This window comes from Pan troglodytes, chromosome 1, assembly GCF_028858775.2.
Source record: "Pan troglodytes isolate AG18354 chromosome 1, NHGRI_mPanTro3-v2.0_pri, whole genome shotgun sequence".
NCBI classification, from domain to species: Eukaryota; Metazoa; Chordata; class Mammalia; order Primates; family Hominidae; genus Pan; species Pan troglodytes.
This window is the reverse complement of record NC_072398.2, coordinates 76,493,842-76,513,402: the sequence shown is the minus strand read 5'-3', so window position 1 is coordinate 76,513,402 and position 19,561 is coordinate 76,493,842. Positions and strand designations below refer to the sequence as shown.

The following is a 19,561-nucleotide window of genomic DNA, read 5'->3' as shown; positions in this document are numbered from 1 at the left end:
GTGTATATGCATACTGGGAATATAATTCAGATCAAACTTTTTTTGGGGGGGGTATTATATATTACTTTCATTATTCACAACAGTGACTCTTTTCCATACTGCAAATAATTGACCTTACTCTGCAGGTATAGGCTTGAGGACAAATTTTAAAGGCCCCCCCCTTTTTTTTTATTAAGTTCAAGTTTAAAAGCATTGATCTGTGGTATCCCTAGAAAGCTACCAAAATACCTAGAGCAGTGGTTCTTGAATAATGTGTTTGCCACACAGCAAGCTCTTAACTGTTCCATTTCTCTGAATCATGTAGGCCTTTCCCCAGGTTGCAGTGGGGACACTTTGGGCAGGGATGTATCTAAATAGGTAATAGATATAATATATCTTTTACCTTTTTTGTCTTTTCTGCCAGAGGTGGTTACTTTTGTTGGTACCTCTACTTCTTACCTATAATAAATAATAAGCTTATAATGATTTGGATAATCAGGTAGTTATTGTAGACTTAATTTATGTATATTTCATTAGATACACTCCCTACAAAACTTTGCAAATCCTTTATCTTAGAACAACTCTACTTAAAGAGTACAAGATATTTGAATATGAACCACTTAGTTCAAGATAGTATGTAATGAGACCTGCAGTGGGTATGCTTTGAACTGCAATTCCTGAGAACTATACTATTTCAAAAATGAGATTTTGATGCTTTGAAAGGCATAGTGAGAAAATTATATTATCCTGTGTTAATCCTGAAAGTTACTGGAGATATTTATTGGGTAATTAGAAAATATAGCATATGTGTTATTGATTCCGAAAAGGACCTAAGAAATCTATTGGGGATAGAGACATTCTTGGTGTTTCTAATTATGTGGAGCTGTGATTGCTGTTCCTGATTTTGTAACTAGGTTTCTTCAGTTAACAACACGCTATGTCGTATTTTTCAAAACTAAATAAAACTGATTTGGTTTTTTATATATATATGTACACACTTTCATACACATATATGCACAAGTAGATAGGAATATTTGTTGAAAGCTATAGTCACAGGCTAACGTAGCAGTTTTTATTTTTCCATATTAGTTTTTTAATAGATATTTTTGCATAATTTCTTATTCAGTATTTCTTCATGTTTGTCTTAAATTCTTTTTAATGCTTTTGAAGTAATCTTTTGAAGCAAATATGTGAAAATGAAGGAATCCATGATAGGATGTCACTGTTAAAGTTACGGAAAGCCAACTTATTTTCTTTTCCTAGGTTTTAGTAGGTTTTGCCATGTGAATTTGAGAAAAAACTTTTAAAGTATATTTCTGATTACAGTGTGTATGATGGGATATAACATCTATATTTAGTATTTTTTACCAAATTCAATATAATTTTTCTCTCTCCCCTTCTTCAGACATTACTTGTTTTTACTGTCATAAATTATTTGGTAGAAAAGCAATATATTACCTGAATATGTAAGAAATATTATTAGAGACTAAATATATATGGCTATAAATATCTTTTTATTTACCGAAGTGTAGTCTAATTATGTTTTAATTTGGTCCATTTACTGTTTTACTACCAAAATGAAAGTCTACCTCATAGATACTATTTTATTACTTTCTTCTGTCTTTGCTATTGTGACATTAGTCTTTATTTGAAGACATTTCCTGGCATGCTTAGTAATTTTTCAGAATGGGAAAATGTGTGTTTGAGCATAATTATTTTTGGTATTGAAATTATCATATTTTTTCATATTGGACTTTTTATGTATAAGGCTACACCCAGTAATTAACTATCTTTATCTTGGAAGGAATCACAAGCATTATAATTTATAACACTGTCCCCATAAGCTTCATCCCCCCGCTCTCCTGTATGCCACATACATACTCCACAGCCTCAAAATGGGATAGAATATTAATAGTGGCACTAGTAGTTTAATAGCAGCACTGTTAGCATATCATAAGCCAGAATTGTTATTAAAGTGGTTAGGTATTTGGCTTAGAAGATTAGCCTAGATGATAGCAAAATTATTTCAGGAAGGGAGATATGTTTCTTGTCCTTAAAGTAGATAATCCTATGTGTGTAGGTGTGTGTGTGCGTGTGTGTGTGTGTGTGTGTGTGTTTAATGCTGTATTGGAGTTCCTCAAATCATTCTTAGAAAAATTATGTTTGAGACCAACCTAGCTGCCTTTTGAAAATAGGGTATTCAAGTACAAAGTGCACTCATAAATATTAAGAATCCTAGATTCTAGTTTTAGCTCTGGACCTTATTTAAGCTAGTTTATTAAGCTAGCTCTTAGTTGGCTTAATTTCTGATGTGTAAGGGATAGTGAAGCTTGTAAAGATTCAGTGAATATTTATGAGAGGAAAGGAACACTACATTCAGTGAATGGAAGTATTCACTTAGAAACAATTCTTAAACAGATTAAAAGAAAGCAAGTTTGATATGGTAAATATGGTGGTTTGAGTCATCTGGCTAGTCACTTGATAAATAGTATTTCTCTTATCATTTCTGAGCAGTATTTGTTTTTATAATAGAAGTGTTTTGTAGGTGAAACATTTATCCAAAAACAAATTTCTTCTATATTTCCAACCTTTTATCTTCTGTATGGATACATTTATTTTTCTTTAACATATTTCAACTTTAGACTTCTAAGTAAGTGATTTATAATTATGATATATGTATTTCTAGGTATGTAACCACTGAAGTACACACACATGACATGGAGCCGTCAACACCAGATACTCCAAAAGAGAGTCCCATTGTACAGTTAGTTCAAGAGGAGGAAGAGGAGGCAAGTCCATCTACAGTGACCCTTCTGGGCAGCGGTGAACAGGAAGATGAATCATCACCCTGGTTTGAGTCAGAGACACAAATATTTTGCAGTGAACTGACCACAATTTGTTGTATTTCTAGTTTTTCAGAATACATATATAAATGGTGTTCAGTTAGAGTTGCTCTTTATCGGCAGCGCAGCCGAACTGCTTTGAGTAAAGGAAAAGATTATCTTGTGTCAGCTCAACCACCCTTACTACTTCCTGCGGAATCAGTAGATGTTTCAGTATTGCAACCTCTGAGTGGAGAATTGGAAAATAAGAATATAGAAAGGGAAGCTGAAACTGTTGTTCTGGGTGATTTAAGTAGTAGTATGCACCAGGATGACTTGGTGAATCACACTGTAGATGCAGTTGAACTTGAACCAAGCCATTCTCAAACTCTTTCTCAGTCTGTTCTTTTAGATATTACCCCAGAAATCAATCCCTTGCCTAAAATAGAAGTATCTGAGTCTGTTGAATATGAGACAGGACATATACCATCACAAGTGATTCCCCAAGAGAGTTCTGTTGAGATCGATAATGAAACAGAACAAAAGTCTGAGAGCTTTAGTTCTATAGAGAAACCATCTATTACCTATGAAACAAATAAAGTTAATGAGTTAATGGATAATATTATAAAAGAAGATGTGAACTCCATGCAAATTTTCACAAAGCTGTCTGAAACAATAGTGCCACCAATAAATACAGCCACTGTACCCGACAATGAAGATGGGGAAGCCAAAATGAATATAGCTGACACAGCAAAGCAAACTTTGATTTCTGTTGTGGATTCTTCTTCATTACCTGAAGTAAAAGAAGAAGAACAGTCTCCAGAAGATGCCCTTTTGAGAGGGTTACAGAGGACAGCTACAGATTTTTATGCTGAATTGCAAAATTCTACAGATCTAGGATATGCTAATGGAAATCTTGTACATGGATCAAACCAAAAGGAGTCAGTATTTATGAGACTTAATAATCGTATTAAAGCCTTAGAAGTTAACATGTCTCTCAGTGGTCGCTATCTGGAGGAGCTTAGCCAAAGGTAAGCTTTATTATGAAGTAGCACAGTCAGCTTCACACAGTGAGTTAAGCAGCATAGAGTATGACCTGTGATTACAGGAGAGGATTTAATTATCTCATGATATAATAGAGGTAAGCACAATTTTAGCAAGAGAGAGAAAGAAAGCTACTTGAATGCCGATCAGTGCCTTAATGAATTGATTTTTTGTTTTTAATTTTAAAAGTACTTTCCAGTGACAAAACACTTTTATTAGGCTGGCAACAAGTTTGAATTATCTATACTCACTTTCACCTTTTTTCGGTTGCTTAACTTTAGCCACCTTTTCTGCTTGATTCCCAGAGGGCTCATGGAAAAAAATGATAGTATATAGACCTTAAAGCTTTTAGTGGAATTTGACCAGATATCACTTACGAGTTTAGATAAGTGAAGACAGAGATGGACTGAACTGGATGATTGGGCACATTTGCAGTTTGCTCTCTTTTAAACAGGTCTCGGCATCCTAGTTCTAGTTGTAATAATTTCTGCTTTTAAGTGCCAGAGACAGTGCCAATTCATTAAGACACCAGGCCTGGCTTTTTAAACCTATTTACTCTTTTTTTTTATCCTTTGTGTGTCCATTGTCTGTCCTTAGGGCTTCTCTACCAACGTTTTGCAAACATCTAGGCACAAGTGTCCAGAGTTCCTGAAACACCACCTTTTCTTACATCTCTTAAATTGAAATGCCACTAATAAGGTGTCACCAAGGCAGTCTTATATCTGAAGTAGGAAATTTTTCTAATCCATACATAGAATTAATTGGCTAATCATGTGTGTGTGTGTGTTCATGTGTGACATGCCCACTTAGCTACCCCATACCTGCTCTTACTTTTCCCTACCTCCATCTGCATCCCAAGGGAACCACAGAAATTACTAAATTTTACATAGCAGAAGATAAATAGAATTGTATTGCATAGGCCTGAATAAGAGTCACTTTAAGAAAAATAGATTTGTCTCATATATCAAAATCAGAAGTATGTTTCCATTACTAAGTGGAATAAGTAAGAAATTAAAGCTGATTTAGACCAATTCTTACTTCATAGGTACCGAAAACAAATGGAAGAAATGCAAAAGGCTTTCAATAAAACAATCGTGAAACTTCAGAATACTTCAAGAATAGCAGAGGAGCAGGTTGGTTTCTACATCCCTTATTTACTTTTTATATAAATTTCCACTGAATTCTGTAGGATCTCACTGGTAAACAGTAAGTATTGTAGTTTCACTTTTTCCCCCTGCTAGCTGGTGTTTAAGCCTGTTATATTAATATGATGTCATGTTTGGAAAGTTACATAGCTATTAGCATCATTATCTTCTCTAGAGAAAGATTTATTTATTTAATTTTTTTTTAAATTATACTTTTAAGTTCTAGGGTACATGTGCACAATGTGCAAGTTTGTTACATATGTATACAAGTGCCATGTTGGTGTGCTGCTGCTGTACCCATTAACTCGTCATTTATATTAGGTATATCTCCTAATGCTATCCCTCCCCCCTCCCCCCACCCCACGACAGGCCCTGGTGTGTGATGTTCCCCACCCTGTGTCCAAGTATTCTCATTGTTCAATTCCCACCTATGAGTGAGAATGTGCAGTGTTTGGTTTTCTGTCCTTGTGATAGTTTGCTCAGAATGATGGTTTCCAGCTTCATCCATGTCCCTGCAAAGGACATGAACTCATCCTTTTTTATGGCTGCATAGTATTCCATGCTGTATATGTGCCACATTTTCTTAATCCAGTCTATCATTGTTGGACATTTGGGTTGGTTCCAAGTCTTTGCTATTGTGAATAGTGCCACAGTAAACATACGTGTGCATGTGTCTTTATAGCAGCATGATTTATAATCCTTTGGGTATATACCCAGTAATGGGATTGCTGGGTCAAATGGTATTTCTAGTTCTAGATCTCTGAGGAATCGCCACACTGTCTTCCACCATGGTTGAACTAGTTTACAGTCCAACCAGCAATGTATCAGTGTTCCTATTTCTCCACATCCTCTCCAGCACCTGTTGTTTCCTGACTTTTTAATGATTGCCATTCTAACTGGTGTGAGATGGTATCTCATTGTGGTTTTGAATTGCATTTCTCTGATGACCAGTGATGATGAGCATTTTCTCATGTGTCTGTTGGCTGCATAAATGTCTTCTTTTGAGAAGTGTCTGTTCATATCCTTTCCCTACTTTTTGATGGGGTTGTTTGATTTTTTCTTGTAAATTTCAGTTCTTCGTAGATTCTGGATATTAGCCCTTTGTCAGATGAGTAGATTGCAAAAATTTTCTCCCATTCTGTAGGTTCCCTGTTCACTCTGATGGTAGTTTCTTTTGCTGTGCAGAAGCTCTTTAGTTTAATTAGATCTCATATGTCAATTTCAGCTTTTGTTGCCATTGCTTTTGGTGTTTTAGTCATGATGTCCTTGCCCATGCCTATGTCCTGAATGGTATTGCCTAGGTTTTCTTCTAGGGTTTTTCTGGTTTTAGGTCTAACATTTAAGTCTTTAATCCATCTTCAATTAATTTTTGTATAAGGTGTAAGGAAGGGATCCAGTTTCAGCTTTCTACATATGGCTAGCCAGTTTTCCTAGCACTATTTATTAAATAGGGAATCCTTTCCCCATTTCTTGTTTTGGTCAGGTTTGTCAAAGATCAGATGGTTGTAGATGTGTGGTATTATTTCTGAGGGTTCTGTTCTGTTCCATTGGTCTATATCTCTGTTTTGGTACCATTACCATGCTCTTTTGGTTACTGTAGCCTTGTAGTATAGTTTGAAGTCAGGTAGCATGATGCCTCCAGCTTTGTTCTTTTTCCTTAGGATTGTCTTGGCAATGTGGGCTCTTTTTTGGTTCCTTATGAACTTTAAAGTAGTTTTTTCCAATTCTGTAAAGAAAGTCATTGGTGGCTTGATGGGGATAGCATTGAATCTATAAATTACCTTGGGCAGTATGGCCATTTTCACGATATTGGTTCTTCCTATCCATGAACATGGGATGTTCTTCCATTTGTTTGTGTCTTCCTTTATTTCCTTCAGCAGTGGTTTGTAGTTCTTGAAGAGTTCCTTCACATCCCTTTTAAGTTGGATTCCTAGGTATTTTATTCTCTTTGAAGCAATTGTGAATGAGAGTTCACTCATGATTTGGCTCTCTGTTTGTCTGTTATTGGTGTATAGGAATGCTTGTGATTTTTGCACATTGATTTTGTATCCTGAGACTTTGCTGAAGTTGCTTATCAGCTTAGGGAGATTTTGGGCTGAGACGATGGGGTTTTCTAAATATACAGTCATGTTATCTGCAAACAGGGACAATTTGACTTCCTCTTTTCCTAATTGAATACCCTTTATTTCTTTCTCCTGCCTGATTGCCCTGGGCAGAACTTCCAGCACTATGTTGAATAGGAGTGAGAGAGGGCATCCCTGTCTTGTGCCAGTTTTCAAAGGGAATGCTTCCAGTTTTTGTCCATTCAGTATGATATTGGCTGTGGGTTTGTCATAAATAGCTCTTATTATTTTGAGCTACATCCCATCAATACCTAGTTAATTGAGAGTTTTTAGCATGAAGGGTTGTTGAATTTTGTCAAAGGCCTTTTCTGCATCTGTTGAGTTAATCATGTGATTTTTGTGTTTGGTTCTGTTTATATGATGGATTACATTTATTGATTTCCATGTGTTGAACCAGCCGTGCATCCCAGGGATGAAGCCAACTTGATCGTGGTGGGTAAGCTTTTTGATGTGCTGCTGGATTCGGTTTGCCAGTATTTTATTGAGGATTTTTGCATCAATGTTCATCAGGGATATTGGTCTAAAATTCTCTTGTTTTGTTGTGTCTCTGCCAGGCTTTGGTATCAGAATGGTGCTGGCCTCATAAAATGAGTTAGGGAGGATTCCCTCTTTTTCTGTTGATTGGAACAGTTTCAGAAGGAATGGTACCAGCTCCTCTTTGTACCTCTGGTAAAATTCATCTGTGAATCTGTCTGGTCCTGGACTTTTTTTGGTTGGTAGGCTATTAATTATTGCCTCAATTTCAGAGCCTGTTATTGGTCTATTCAGAGATTCAACTTCTTCCTGGTTTAGTCTTGGGAGGGTGTATGTGTCCAGAAATTTATCCATTTCTTCTGGATTTTCTAGTTTATTTGCGTAGAGGTGTTTATAGTATTCTCTGATGGTAGTTTGTATTTCTGTGGGATTGGTGGTGATATCCCCTTAATCCTTTTTTTTGCGTCTATTTGATTCTTCTCTCTTTTCTTCTTTATTAGTCTTGCTAGTGGTCTATCAATTTTGTTGATCTTTTCAAAAAACCAGCTCCTGAATTTATTGATTTTTTTTTTTGAAGGGTTTTTTGTGTCTCTATCTCCTTCAGTTCTGCTCTGATTTTAGTTATTTCTTGCCTTCTGCTAGCTTTTGAATGGTTTGCTCTTGCTTCTCTAGTTCTTTTAATTGTGATGTTAGGGTATCAATTTTAGATCTTTCCTACTTTGTCTTGTGGGCATTTAGTGCTATAAATTTCCCTGTACACACTGCTTTAAATGTGTCCCAGAGATTCTGGTATGTTGTGTCTTTGTTCTCATTGGTTTCAAAGAACATCTTTATTTCTGCCTTCATTTCATTATGTACCCAGTAGTCATTCAGGAGCAGATTGTTCAGTTTCCATGTAGTTGAGCAGTTTTGAGTGAGTATCTTAATCCTGAGTTCTAATTCGATTGCACTGTGGTCTGAGAGCCAGTTTGTTATAATTTCTGTTCTTTTACATTTGCTGAGGAGTGCTTTACTTCCAACTATGTGGTCAATTTTGGAATAATTTTGTGGTGCTGAGAAGAATGTATATTTTGTTGATTTAGGGTGGAGAGTTCTGTAGATATCTATTAAGTTGGCTCAGTGCAGAGCTGAGTTCAAGTCCTGGATATCTTTGTTAACTTTCTGTCTTGTTGATCTGTCGAATGTTGACAGTGAGGTGTTAAAGTCTCCCATTATTGTGTGGGAGTCTGAGTCTCATTGTACATTGTAGGTCTTTAAGGACTTGCTTCATGAATCTGGGTGCTCCTGTATTGGGTGCATATATGTATTTAGGATAGTTAGCTCTTCTTGTTGAATTGATCCCTTTACCATTATGTAATGGCCTTCTTTGTCTCTTTTGATCTTTGTTGGTTTAAAGTCTGTTTTATCAGAGACTACGATTGTAATCCCTGCTTTTTTTTGATTTCCATTTGTTTGGTAGATCTTCCTCCATCCCTTTATTTTGAGCCTGTGTGTGTCTCTGCACATGAGATGGGTCTCCTAAATACAGCACACTGATGGGTCTTGACTATCCAATTTGCCAGTCTGTGTCTTTTAATTGGAGCGTTTAGCCCATTTACATTTAAGGTTAATATTGTTATATGTGAATGTGATCCTGTCATTATGATGTTAGCTGGTTATTTTGCTCGTTAGTTCATGCAGTTTCTTCCTAGCCTTGATGGTCTTTACAATTTGGCATGTTTTTGCAGTGGCTGGTACCGATCGTTCCTTTCCACTTTTAGTGCTTCCTTCAGGAGCTCTTGTAAGGCAGGCCTGGTGGTGACAAAATCTCACGTTTGCTTGTCTGTAAAGCAGTTTGTTTCTCCTTCACTTATGAAGCTTAGTTTGGCTGGATATGAAATTCTGGGTTGAAAATTCTTTTCTTCAAGAATGTTGAATATTGGCCTCCACTCTTTTCTGGCTTGTAGAGTTTCTGCTGAGAGATCCGCCGTTAGTCTGATGGGCTTCCCTTTGTGGGTAACCCGACCTTTCTCTCTGGCTGCCCTTAAGATTTTTTCCTTCATTTCAACTTTGGTGAATCTGACAATTATGTGTCTTGGAGTTGCTCTTCTCGAGGAGTATCTTTGTGGTGTTCTGTGTATTTCCTGAATTTGAATGTTGGCCTGCCTTGCTAGGTTGGGGAAGTTCTTGTGGATAATACCCTGCAGCATGTTTTCCAACTTGGTTCCATTTTCCCCGTCACTTTCAGGTACACCATTCAAATGTAGATTTGGTCTTTTCACATAGTCCCATATTTCTTGGAGTCCTTGTTCATTTGTTTTTACTCTTTTTTTCTCTAAACTTCTCTTCTCGCTTCATTTCGTTCATTTGATCTTCAATCACTGATACCCTTTCCTCCACTTGATCGAATTGTCTACTGAAGCTTGTGCATGAGTCACGTAGTTCTCGTGCCATGGTTTTCAGCTCCATCAGGTCAATTAAGGTATTCACTATGCTGTTTATTCTAGTTAGCCATTCGTCTAATCTTTTTTCAAGAGTTTTAGCTTCTTTGTGATGGGTTCGAACATCTTCCTTTAGCTCAGAGAAGTTTGTTATTACCAGTTGTCTGAATCCTACTTCTGTGTACTTGTCAAAGTCATTCTCCATCCAGCTTTGTTCTGTTGCTGGCAAGGAGCTGCGTTCCTTTGGAGGAGAAGAGGCGCTCTCATTTTTAGAATTTTCAGCTTTTCTGCTCTGGTTTCTCCCCATCTTTGTGGTTTTATCTTCCTTTGGTCTTTGATGATGGTAATGTGCAGATGGGGTTTTGGTGGCATGTCCTTCCTGTTTGGTAGTTTTCCTTCTCACATTCAGGACCCTCAGCTGCAGGTCTGTTGGAGTTTGCTGGAGGTCCACTCCAAACCCTGTTTGCCTGGGTATCACCAGCGGAGGCTGCAGAACAGCCAATATTGCAGAATGGCAAATGTTGCTGCCTGATCCTTCCTCTGAAAGCTTTGTCTCAGAGGGGCACCCGGCCCCATATGAGGTGTCAGTTGGCCCCTACTGCGAGGTGCCTCCCAGTTAGGCTACATGGGGGTCAGGGACCCACTTGAGGAGGCAGTCTGTTCATTCTCAGATCTCAAACTCCATGCTCGGAGAACCACTACTCTCTTCAAAGCTGTCAGACGGGGACGTTTAAGTCTGCAGAAATTTCTGCTGCCTTTTGTTCAGCTATGCCCTGCCCCCAGAGATGGAGTCTACAGAGGCAGGCAGGCCTCCTTGAGCTGCGGTGGGCTCCACCCAGTTCGAGCTTCCTGGCTGCTTTGTTTACCTACTCAAGCCTCAGCAATGGCAGATGCCCCTCCCCTAGCCTCACTGCTGCCTTGCAGTTCAATCTCAGACTGCTGTGATAGCAGTGAGCGAGGCTCTGTGGGCATGGGACCCTCCGAGCCATGCGCGGGATATAATCTCCTGGTGTGCCATTTGCTAAGACCATTGGAAAAGCACAGTGTTAGGGTGGGAGCGTCTCGATTTTCCAGGTACCATCTGTCACAGCTTCCCTTGGCTAGGAAAGGGAATTCCCTGATCCTTGCGCTTCCCGGGTGTGGCGGTGCCCCGCCCTGCTTTGGCTCACACTCCATGGGCTGCACCCACTGTCCAACAAGCCCCACTGAGATGAACCCAGTACCTCAGTTGGTAATGCAGAAATCACCCGTCTTCTGCGTCGCTGATGCTGGGGGCTATAGACTGGAGCTGTTCCTATTCGGCCATCTTGGAACCTTCCAAGAAAGTTTTCTTGAGCATTATTCATAGTACATTGTGTGTGTGTGTTAAATAGAAACATAGAGGACTTTCCTGCAACTTTGTTAAACTCTAAAATATTTTTGTGTGTATTTTTTTTTAATGTAGATAATCTTATTGACTGCAAGTAAGAACAGCTTTGTTTCTTCTTTTTGATCGTCATACCTTTTTTTCCCCCCTATCTCTTGGCTAGAGCCATATAGTGATACAGTAGGACTGGTAATTATGACCGTTCCCCTATCTTGCTGATTTTAAGGGAACTATTTCAGTATTGCACCTCTAGTGTGATATGTGTGTTGTCACATAATAAAGAAATTTTACACTCTTCTAAAAGGTTATTTGGGTCTCAGGGATGGTGAAGTGAGGAGGCCTTATACTGCGGAGTTTTGTTAGGTGCATCTTACTCTCCTATTCATGGCACGTTATAAATTGGAGATACACTTTGCGAATATTTTCTCCCAATCCATTACTTGTTTTCTTATTCTCTTTACAGTGTGGTTTGAAGAGCAGAAGTTTTTGATTTGTTGAAGCCCAATATATCAGTTTTCTCTTTGCTCTATGAAATATTTGCCTAACGCAAAATCACAAAGATTTTTTCCTTTGTTTTTTCTAGAAGCTTAATAGTTTAGTTTTATATTAGGCCCATGATTCATTTTGAGTTAACTTTGATGTGTTACAGGGTATGGATCAAAGTTCTTTTTGGAAAGTCAGGGTTAGAAGAGCAAAGCATATAGACATCCATTTGTTCTAGAATCATTCGTTGGAATGAGTGTCCTTTCTCCACAGAATTTCCTTTGTACATTTGATAAAAATCAGTTAACCATATATATGTGGGTCTGTTTCTGGGCTTTTGTTCTATTGATCTGCTTGTCTATCTTTAAGGTAATAACACAATGTTATGTTTGTTGTAGCTTTATATTAACATTTTTAGTCAGCTAATGTTAAGTCCTCCAATTTTATTCTTTTACGAGATTGTTTTGGCTGTAGTAGTTTTTTGCATTTCTGTGTGGATTTTAGGCTCAGCTTGTTAATCTCTACCAAAAAAAAATTGAATCTTGATTGGGATTGTGTTGATGAATTTATAGATTAATTTGCATAATGTCATCTTAATATTAAGGCTTCTGACTCATGAACACAGTGTGTTATTTAGCTTTCAGTAGTTTGAATACGAATGCCCCTTCCTCTGTATTTTCTCTTTGCTGATATGTAGCATCTATGTCTTGTGTCTCAAAGACTTATGTAAGTACTTTTCAACAATGTTGTATATTAATAGTATTGGAAGTTAATCCTGATTAGAAGTGTTAATCAACTTACTAACTTTAATAGCTTGTCCTTTAAATGTTTATAACTGTCTTGAATTCATCAGAGTCAAATGTAAGTCAGGATTCAAAAGAAACAATTTAAAAAGTCACATTTAGCATTTTGGAAAGATGAAGTAGGATAGAAAGTACCATAGTGGATCACAGTAAGGGAAGTAAGTGAAATATTTTGTTACAGTTTTATACACCCCCCCTCTCCACACACAGGTACACAGCTTTTTAAAAAAGTTTTTGAATCAAAATATGAAAAACTTAGGTCTAGAATAATAAATAGTTATGTAGATATTTCATATAAGGTCCTAAAAGAGTTTTAGATTTCCTTGACTTCTTCCTGCCCTCGTTTCCTCCTCCCTAACTTTATTAAAAGTTCAAATTTTCGACCATCCTGGCTAACACGGTGAAACCCCGTCTCTACTAAAAATACAAATAATTAGCCGGGCATAGTGGCGGGCACCTGTAGTCCCAGCTACTCGGGAGGCTGAGGCAGGAGAATGGCATGAACCCGGGAGGCGGAGCTTGCAGTGAGCTGAGATTGCGCCACTGCACTCCAGCCTGGGCGACAGAGCGAGACTCCGTCTCAAAAAAAAATAAAAGTTGAAATTTTCAGTTAAAGTCTCCCTAATACAGGGTCATAACTATGATTGTGATGTAGAATTCCCTAAAGTATGCATACAAACTATATTATAAATAAGACATCTTTGTTGATTATAAAAGTTTCTAAAATTCAGTGCTGCCTAAAACAGATGGAAAGATAGGCATTTTTGATGCATTTCTTTCATTGGTGATATTTTAGCATTGGTTGGATGAACAATTATGGATATTTCACTATGTACCATCCTAAGTTCCAATATAATATGCTATGAAGGAAATTTTTAAAACTTGGTTTTGAGCCTACTTTATAACCAAAAAAATTCTTCAGAAAATTTTCAATTTGTCTTTGCGCCAACTGCTTTGCTTTAAAAACACTGACTTCTTAAATATTTCTGGTTATATGCTAGTTTATATATATGGAGCACATGTTGATTTGAAAAGTAATTTATCAAATTCTGTTATACAGTATTTCACATTGTAGCAGTGGGTGACAAAAATAAATAAATAATAATTCTTGTTGGGGAGGGTTAGACATGGTCCCAGATACTTCGTGTTTTGTTTATTTCTATAATTTCTGTTCAAAGTTTACTTACTCATTGAGATTCCTATTAATACATTTGTTTTGGAATAACTTAATGGTTTTTTTTAGATTATTTGACTTCAATTTATAATGTTAATAGTTTGTAGTTAATATTCAAAAAAAATAAATTCCTTTATCATAGGATCAGCGGCAAACTGAAGCCATCCAGTTGCTACAGGCACAGCTGACCAACATGACACAGCTTGTTTCAAATTTATCAGCAACAGTAGCAGAATTGAAACGGGAGGTAATTGTTATTGCTGGTATTGCGAGACCCAATGCATGTATAGAGGTTTTCATAAAGCCAGGCTTGTTAACATGAACATGGTACCTAAAACTTTGACCAAACAAAATTGTCATTTGTAGTGAACTTTTTCAAAAACCAGAATATGGCATTTTTAAGTTTTGAAAATATATTATCATAGTCTTTTGTAAAATATGGCTTTCATAATTTAGGCCATACCTATAATATAGGTATAAAACTTCTAGCAGGCCTTTTGTAAGCATTGATAGTAGCAACACGTACTTCATTTTCAATTCAAAAAGGCCTATAAAGTTGCTTAACAAAGCAAACATTTCATTGATTTAAAAACTTTTTATTGAGCGTCTAGTGTATGTGAAGTGCGAGCTGTACACTCCTAGGTTGTGGTATACGGTAGTTAATAGTCCCTGGCCTCACAGGGTTTACGTCCTGGGGGAGGGATAGAATACATTTAGTAAATAAATAAATAGATGATAATTTCTCCTAGTGATACATACTATGAAGAAAATTAAATGTGTGTGTGTGTGTAGGGTGGTAGGAGTAAGGGATGCTGCTTTAGTTAGAGTGATCTTGGAAGGCTTATCTGAGGAGGTGGTATTACAACTAAGTACTCAAGAGGAGTTAGCAGCCACACATTGCCTGGAATGATAACAAACCTGTTTCTAGCAGAACTAGGGCAAAGGACTGGAGAGTAGAAACAGTGTAGTGTGTTTGACAGCAGAAAGAAAGCTGGTATGGCTGGAGCAGAGTGAGTGAGAAAATTGAAGCTGAGAAATGGGTTCAAGATATTGGCAGAGGCCTGGTCATGTAGGACTTCGTAGACAATTTAGAGTTTGAATTTTATTTGAATCTTTGTATCATTAGAAGTATTAAGAAGTGATATGGGTCATGTCATTAATGCTTAGCACTTTGAGAAACTCTCCATTTGTTGCTTTGTGGAGAATTGCCTGTTGGGGAACAGCAGGAGCAGAAGCAGACAGGAAACCAATTAAGAGGTAATTGCAGGCCAGGCATGATGGCTTTTGCCTGTAATCCCAGCGCTTTGGGTGGCCCAGGCAGTCAGATCACTCGAGGTCAGGAGGTGGAGACCAGCCTCGCCAACATGATGAAACGCCGTCTCTTCTAAGAATACAAGAAAATTAGCCGGTGTGGTGGCATGTGCCTGTAATCCCAGCAACTTGGGAGCTTGGGAGGCCAAGGCAGGAGAATTAGTTGAACCCAGGAGGTGGAGGTTGCAGTAAGCCAAGGTCACACCACTGCATTCCAGCCTGGGCAACAGAGCAAGGCTCTGTCTCAAAAAAAAAAAAAAAGTAATTGCAGTAGCCTGAATGAGGTGGTATTGACTTAGAGTAGGATTCTAAAAGTGGAGAACAGTGTAAACTTGTTGAATTCAGAATATTTGTAAGTTGTAGAAAGATAAGCCTTAAGGAACTAAGGTTGATCTCTAAGTTTTGGGCTTACATAACTGGGTGGTTGATAGTTCATTTTATAAGATGGGAAAGACTGGGTAAAAGCACAATTATTTTTTCTCCTTGAGGAGGAGATAGTGTAAATGGAAAGACAAACAAAATGTGACAAAATGTTAACAATTGGTGAGATAGATAAAGGTGTAAATATATTTCTTGTTTTATTTCTAAAACTTTTCCATAGGTTTCACTCCTATAGAAAGAATTGGAATGCTGCAAAGAATTTTTTTTCTTTAATGTCATAGTTTATTTTCAAAGAGCATGCCCTGCATTTCTGGTCTTTGAAGCACATTAAAAAAATACTTAAAATGATTTGTCCTTTGAATTTTAGATACCCTTATATTTTTCCTAATATGATTTCCTATGATTATTATTTAACCCTCTTCTCATCTCAGGTTTCAGATCGACAAAGCTATCTTGTCATATCTTTGGTTCTTTGTGTTGTCTTGGGACTGATGCTTTGTATGCAGCGTTGTCGAAATACTTCTCAATTTGATGGAGATTATATTTCAAAACTTCCTAAAAGTAATCAGTATCCAAGCCCTAAAAGGTAATATCAGCATTATATTTCACAATTTTATTTTTTTACTATGCTTTATATATTTTTGAGAAATTTTAAGCAAATAAAGGGAGACTGAGGTAATTTCTTTCCCTATATGATTATCTTGAAACCAAAACATTAAAAACATCATTCGATAGTAAGATGGTCCTATGCCTAACCTGGCTCTTTAGACTATAATAGAGAAAACACTAATAGTAAGTGCATGAAACCCCTGAAATATTTGGTTGAGAAAGATGCTTAAATGTGGAATTCAAAGGAAGAAGAGAATACTATTTTAATACAGTACCTTTTAGACAAAGATCTCTAAATTTTTTTTTCCACCTGTATTAGCAATAACTGGAGTGTTAGAGTTAGTCCCGTGTGGTATGTACAGTTCTCAATAACCTCTGTGTAGCCTCAACAAAAGAGTAAATTATATGTGCTTTACTCGTTGTAACCAATATGTATTTTTCCTAATGTGTTAGGTGTTTCTCTTCCTATGATGATATGAATTTGAAAAGAAGAACTTCATTCCCACTCATGAGATCCAAGTCTCTACAGTTAACTGGCAAAGAAGGTAGATTTCTGTGGATATATAATATGTATATATAAACATGAAACTAGCTTCTGGCATAAATATAATGTCAGTGTTGTGTTCATGACCATCTGCAACAAAAAATGGATACAAGTAGCCTTTGTCTTTGTGCTGTGTCAAGCCACTTTATCATTTTCACATTTTATATCTGTCTTTGTTCCTAAAAGCCCAGAGGGTAGGGAGGGGGGCTTAGTTTAATTAGCAGTTGGTAGCTTTGTTTGCACATGCTCCTGTTTAGAAGTATTTCTTTTTAGAAAGGGATGTTTGAGAAAGTTCAACAGATATGGAAAACCTGAATGTGCTCCCATAGCATCCTGTGCTTTTCTGCCTCCTCCTCTTATACAGGTAGGACCCCTTTTGTCTCTAGTTTAGGACTATGAGGCACTTTCTGAACAAAAATCTGGTCTCTTTTTTTTAGCCCCAGAACCTATAATTAGGTTCCATTGTCTAACACTAAATAAATACTTACATTTAAATGAATGGATGTGTACTGAGTGGATATTTTCCTATTTCAGTATCTTGTAATTAATGCATATTAAGAGAATTAGAAATTTGTTTTCATACTAATATTAAAATAACTAAATTAATTACATATTTTATTTAGTAGTGCTTTCTTAATAATCGTTGGTTGTAGGATTTAGTAACTGAGTAGCATGTTTCAATTGATTAAATTATTCAAGTAATCATTCCTGGGCTTCACTGGTTTATTATTATCACAAAGCTTTACAGACTTAACCCATTACATGTGTTTACTTAAAGCTAGTAAATCTCTTCTTCCTCCTTGCTTTTTTCTTTTTCTTTTGGTTGATACGTCTTTTTATAAGGGAAATTTTTAATTTAAGTATAATTATGTGTAAAATGTAATGAATTTTCACAAACAATACAGCTGTGCAAATAACACCTAAATTAAGAAGTAGAATATGAGCACCTCAAAAACTTCCTTGTGCTCTTTCAGTCACTGCCCATCCTTTCCCAGAGTAGCCAGTATTTTGATGTCTAACCATTGTGAGATTCACCATACCATTGACTATAGGCATTTGTTTATTTTCGTTCCTTATAGTATTCCATTATATAGGTATACTGTACATTATTCATTTACATTTAGATTATTTTCATTTTGAGGTTGTTACATACTTTTGGTAAACACCTGTGCATTTCTGTTGGGTATACACTGGAAATGGGATTGGTGAATCATAGGGTATGTGTGTGTTCAGCTTTAGTAAATACTGTCATACAATTTTCCACACTGTTTTATGAATTTGCCCTTCTATCAGCTGCGTATGAGAGTTACAGTTACTTCATATTCTAAACATTCCTTATTTGAGGTATACCCATGCAATTAGGAAATAGTTAGATTTTTACTTCTCAGCATTTCTAGTCTTAAGTGAAATCGTGACTATCTTACTATTTCTCTTCTCTTTATCCAATTTTTTAGGGCCAGAGTAGCTTTTTGCACCTGATAATAGAATTACTTCTATTTTAAACAACAGTGTCATCTTGGTGTATCTTTACCAGTAAAGAAAGTTGAGTAGAGTAGGTAGGAGACTGACTTTAGTCCTGATTCTACCAATAGTTAATTCATTTATTTCTTCTGTTGTTTGATAAGTTCTGTTGTTATGGCATTTATCATAGTATGCTTTGATTTTACCTATTTTTACTTGCCTTATTTTCACTTCTAAGTTCTGTGGGAGAGACCATGTCTTTTTCTTATTGTGATAAAAAGCACATAAAATTTAGCATTTTAACAGTTTTTAAGTGTACAGTTCATTAGTAGTAAGTATATTTACATTGTTGTGAAACAGATCTTCCGAATGTTTTCGTCTTGCAAACCTGAACTCTGTGTCCATTAACCAATTCCCCTTTTCTCCCTCTCTCAGTCCCTGGCAACCACTATTCTATTTTCTGTTTCTATGAATTCAACTACTTCAGATACCCCATATAAGTGGATTCATACAGTATTTGTCTTTCTGTGATTGGCTTATTTCACTCAACATAATGTCCTCAAGGTTCATCTACATTATAGCATGTGACAGAATTTTTTTCCTATTAAAGGGTGAAATAATATTCCATCCATTGTATTTATGTACCTCATTTCCTTTATCCATTCATCTGTAAGTGGACATTTGGATTGCTTCCCCTCTTGGCTGTTGTTTGAGTAGTGCTGTTCAGGGGTATACAAATATCTCTTTGCTCATTTTTTAGTTGGATTGTTTGAGTTTTTTGTTTTTAAGTTCAGGGAATTCTTTATAACCTCCGTTATGGATTATAACCCCCATTAGATAATATGATTTGCAAATATTTTCTTTCATCCTTTAGGTTGCTTTTTCACTGTTTTGATTGTGTCCTTGGATGTACAGTTTTTAAGTTCAACGAAGTCCCATTTGTCTATTGTGTTTTTGTTGCCTGTACTTTTGGGTCATATCCAAGAAATCATTATCAAGTTCAAGGTCATAAAGCTTTTCCCCTGTTTTCTTCCAAGACTTTTATAGATTTATGTCTTTAATCTATTTTGTGTTGATTTTTGTATATAGTATAAGATAAGGGTCCAGTTTCATTCTTTTGAATGTGAATATTCAGTTTTTCCAGCACCATTTGTTGAAGAGACTGTCCTTTTCCCATTGAGTGGTCTTTGGACCCTTCTTAAAAATGAGTTGACCATGTACATGAGGGCTTATCTCTGTGTTCTTTATTTTGTGCCATTGGTGTATTTGTCTGTGTTTATGCCAGTACTCTACCACTTTGATTACTATACCTTTGTAATGTGTTTTGAAATCTGGAAGTGTGAGTTATCTAACTTCATTCTTTTTAAAATTATTTTCCTTATTTGAGGTCACTTGAGATTTTATGTGAATTTTAGGGTGAAC

The 19,561-nt window shown here is 36.5% G+C and overlaps 1 protein-coding gene across 12 annotated transcripts in view; it reads left to right on the top strand.

Moving 5' to 3' along the window:
- Positions 1–19,561, top strand: part of SUCO (SUN domain containing ossification factor) — a 78,473-nt gene that overhangs the window by 52,762 nt on the left and 6,150 nt on the right. For 9 of the 12 annotated variants that reach the window (XM_063811470.1, XM_054673178.2, XM_514000.8 and 6 more), the window contains 5 exons: positions 2,666–3,832; positions 4,891–4,978; positions 13,976–14,080; positions 15,957–16,111; positions 16,588–16,679. In XM_063811470.1, coding sequence (XP_063667540.1) covers positions 2,697–3,832; positions 4,891–4,978; positions 13,976–14,080; positions 15,957–16,111; positions 16,588–16,679 — 1,576 coding nt within the window. In that variant the 5' untranslated portion in view covers positions 2,666–2,696. Of the gene's footprint in view, positions 1–2,665; positions 3,833–4,890; positions 4,979–13,975; positions 14,081–15,956; positions 16,112–16,587; positions 16,680–16,951; positions 17,043–19,561 lie in introns of all 12 variants that reach the window. The other 3 variants (XR_010157304.1, XR_010157302.1, XR_010157300.1) reach the window with 1 other exon arrangement.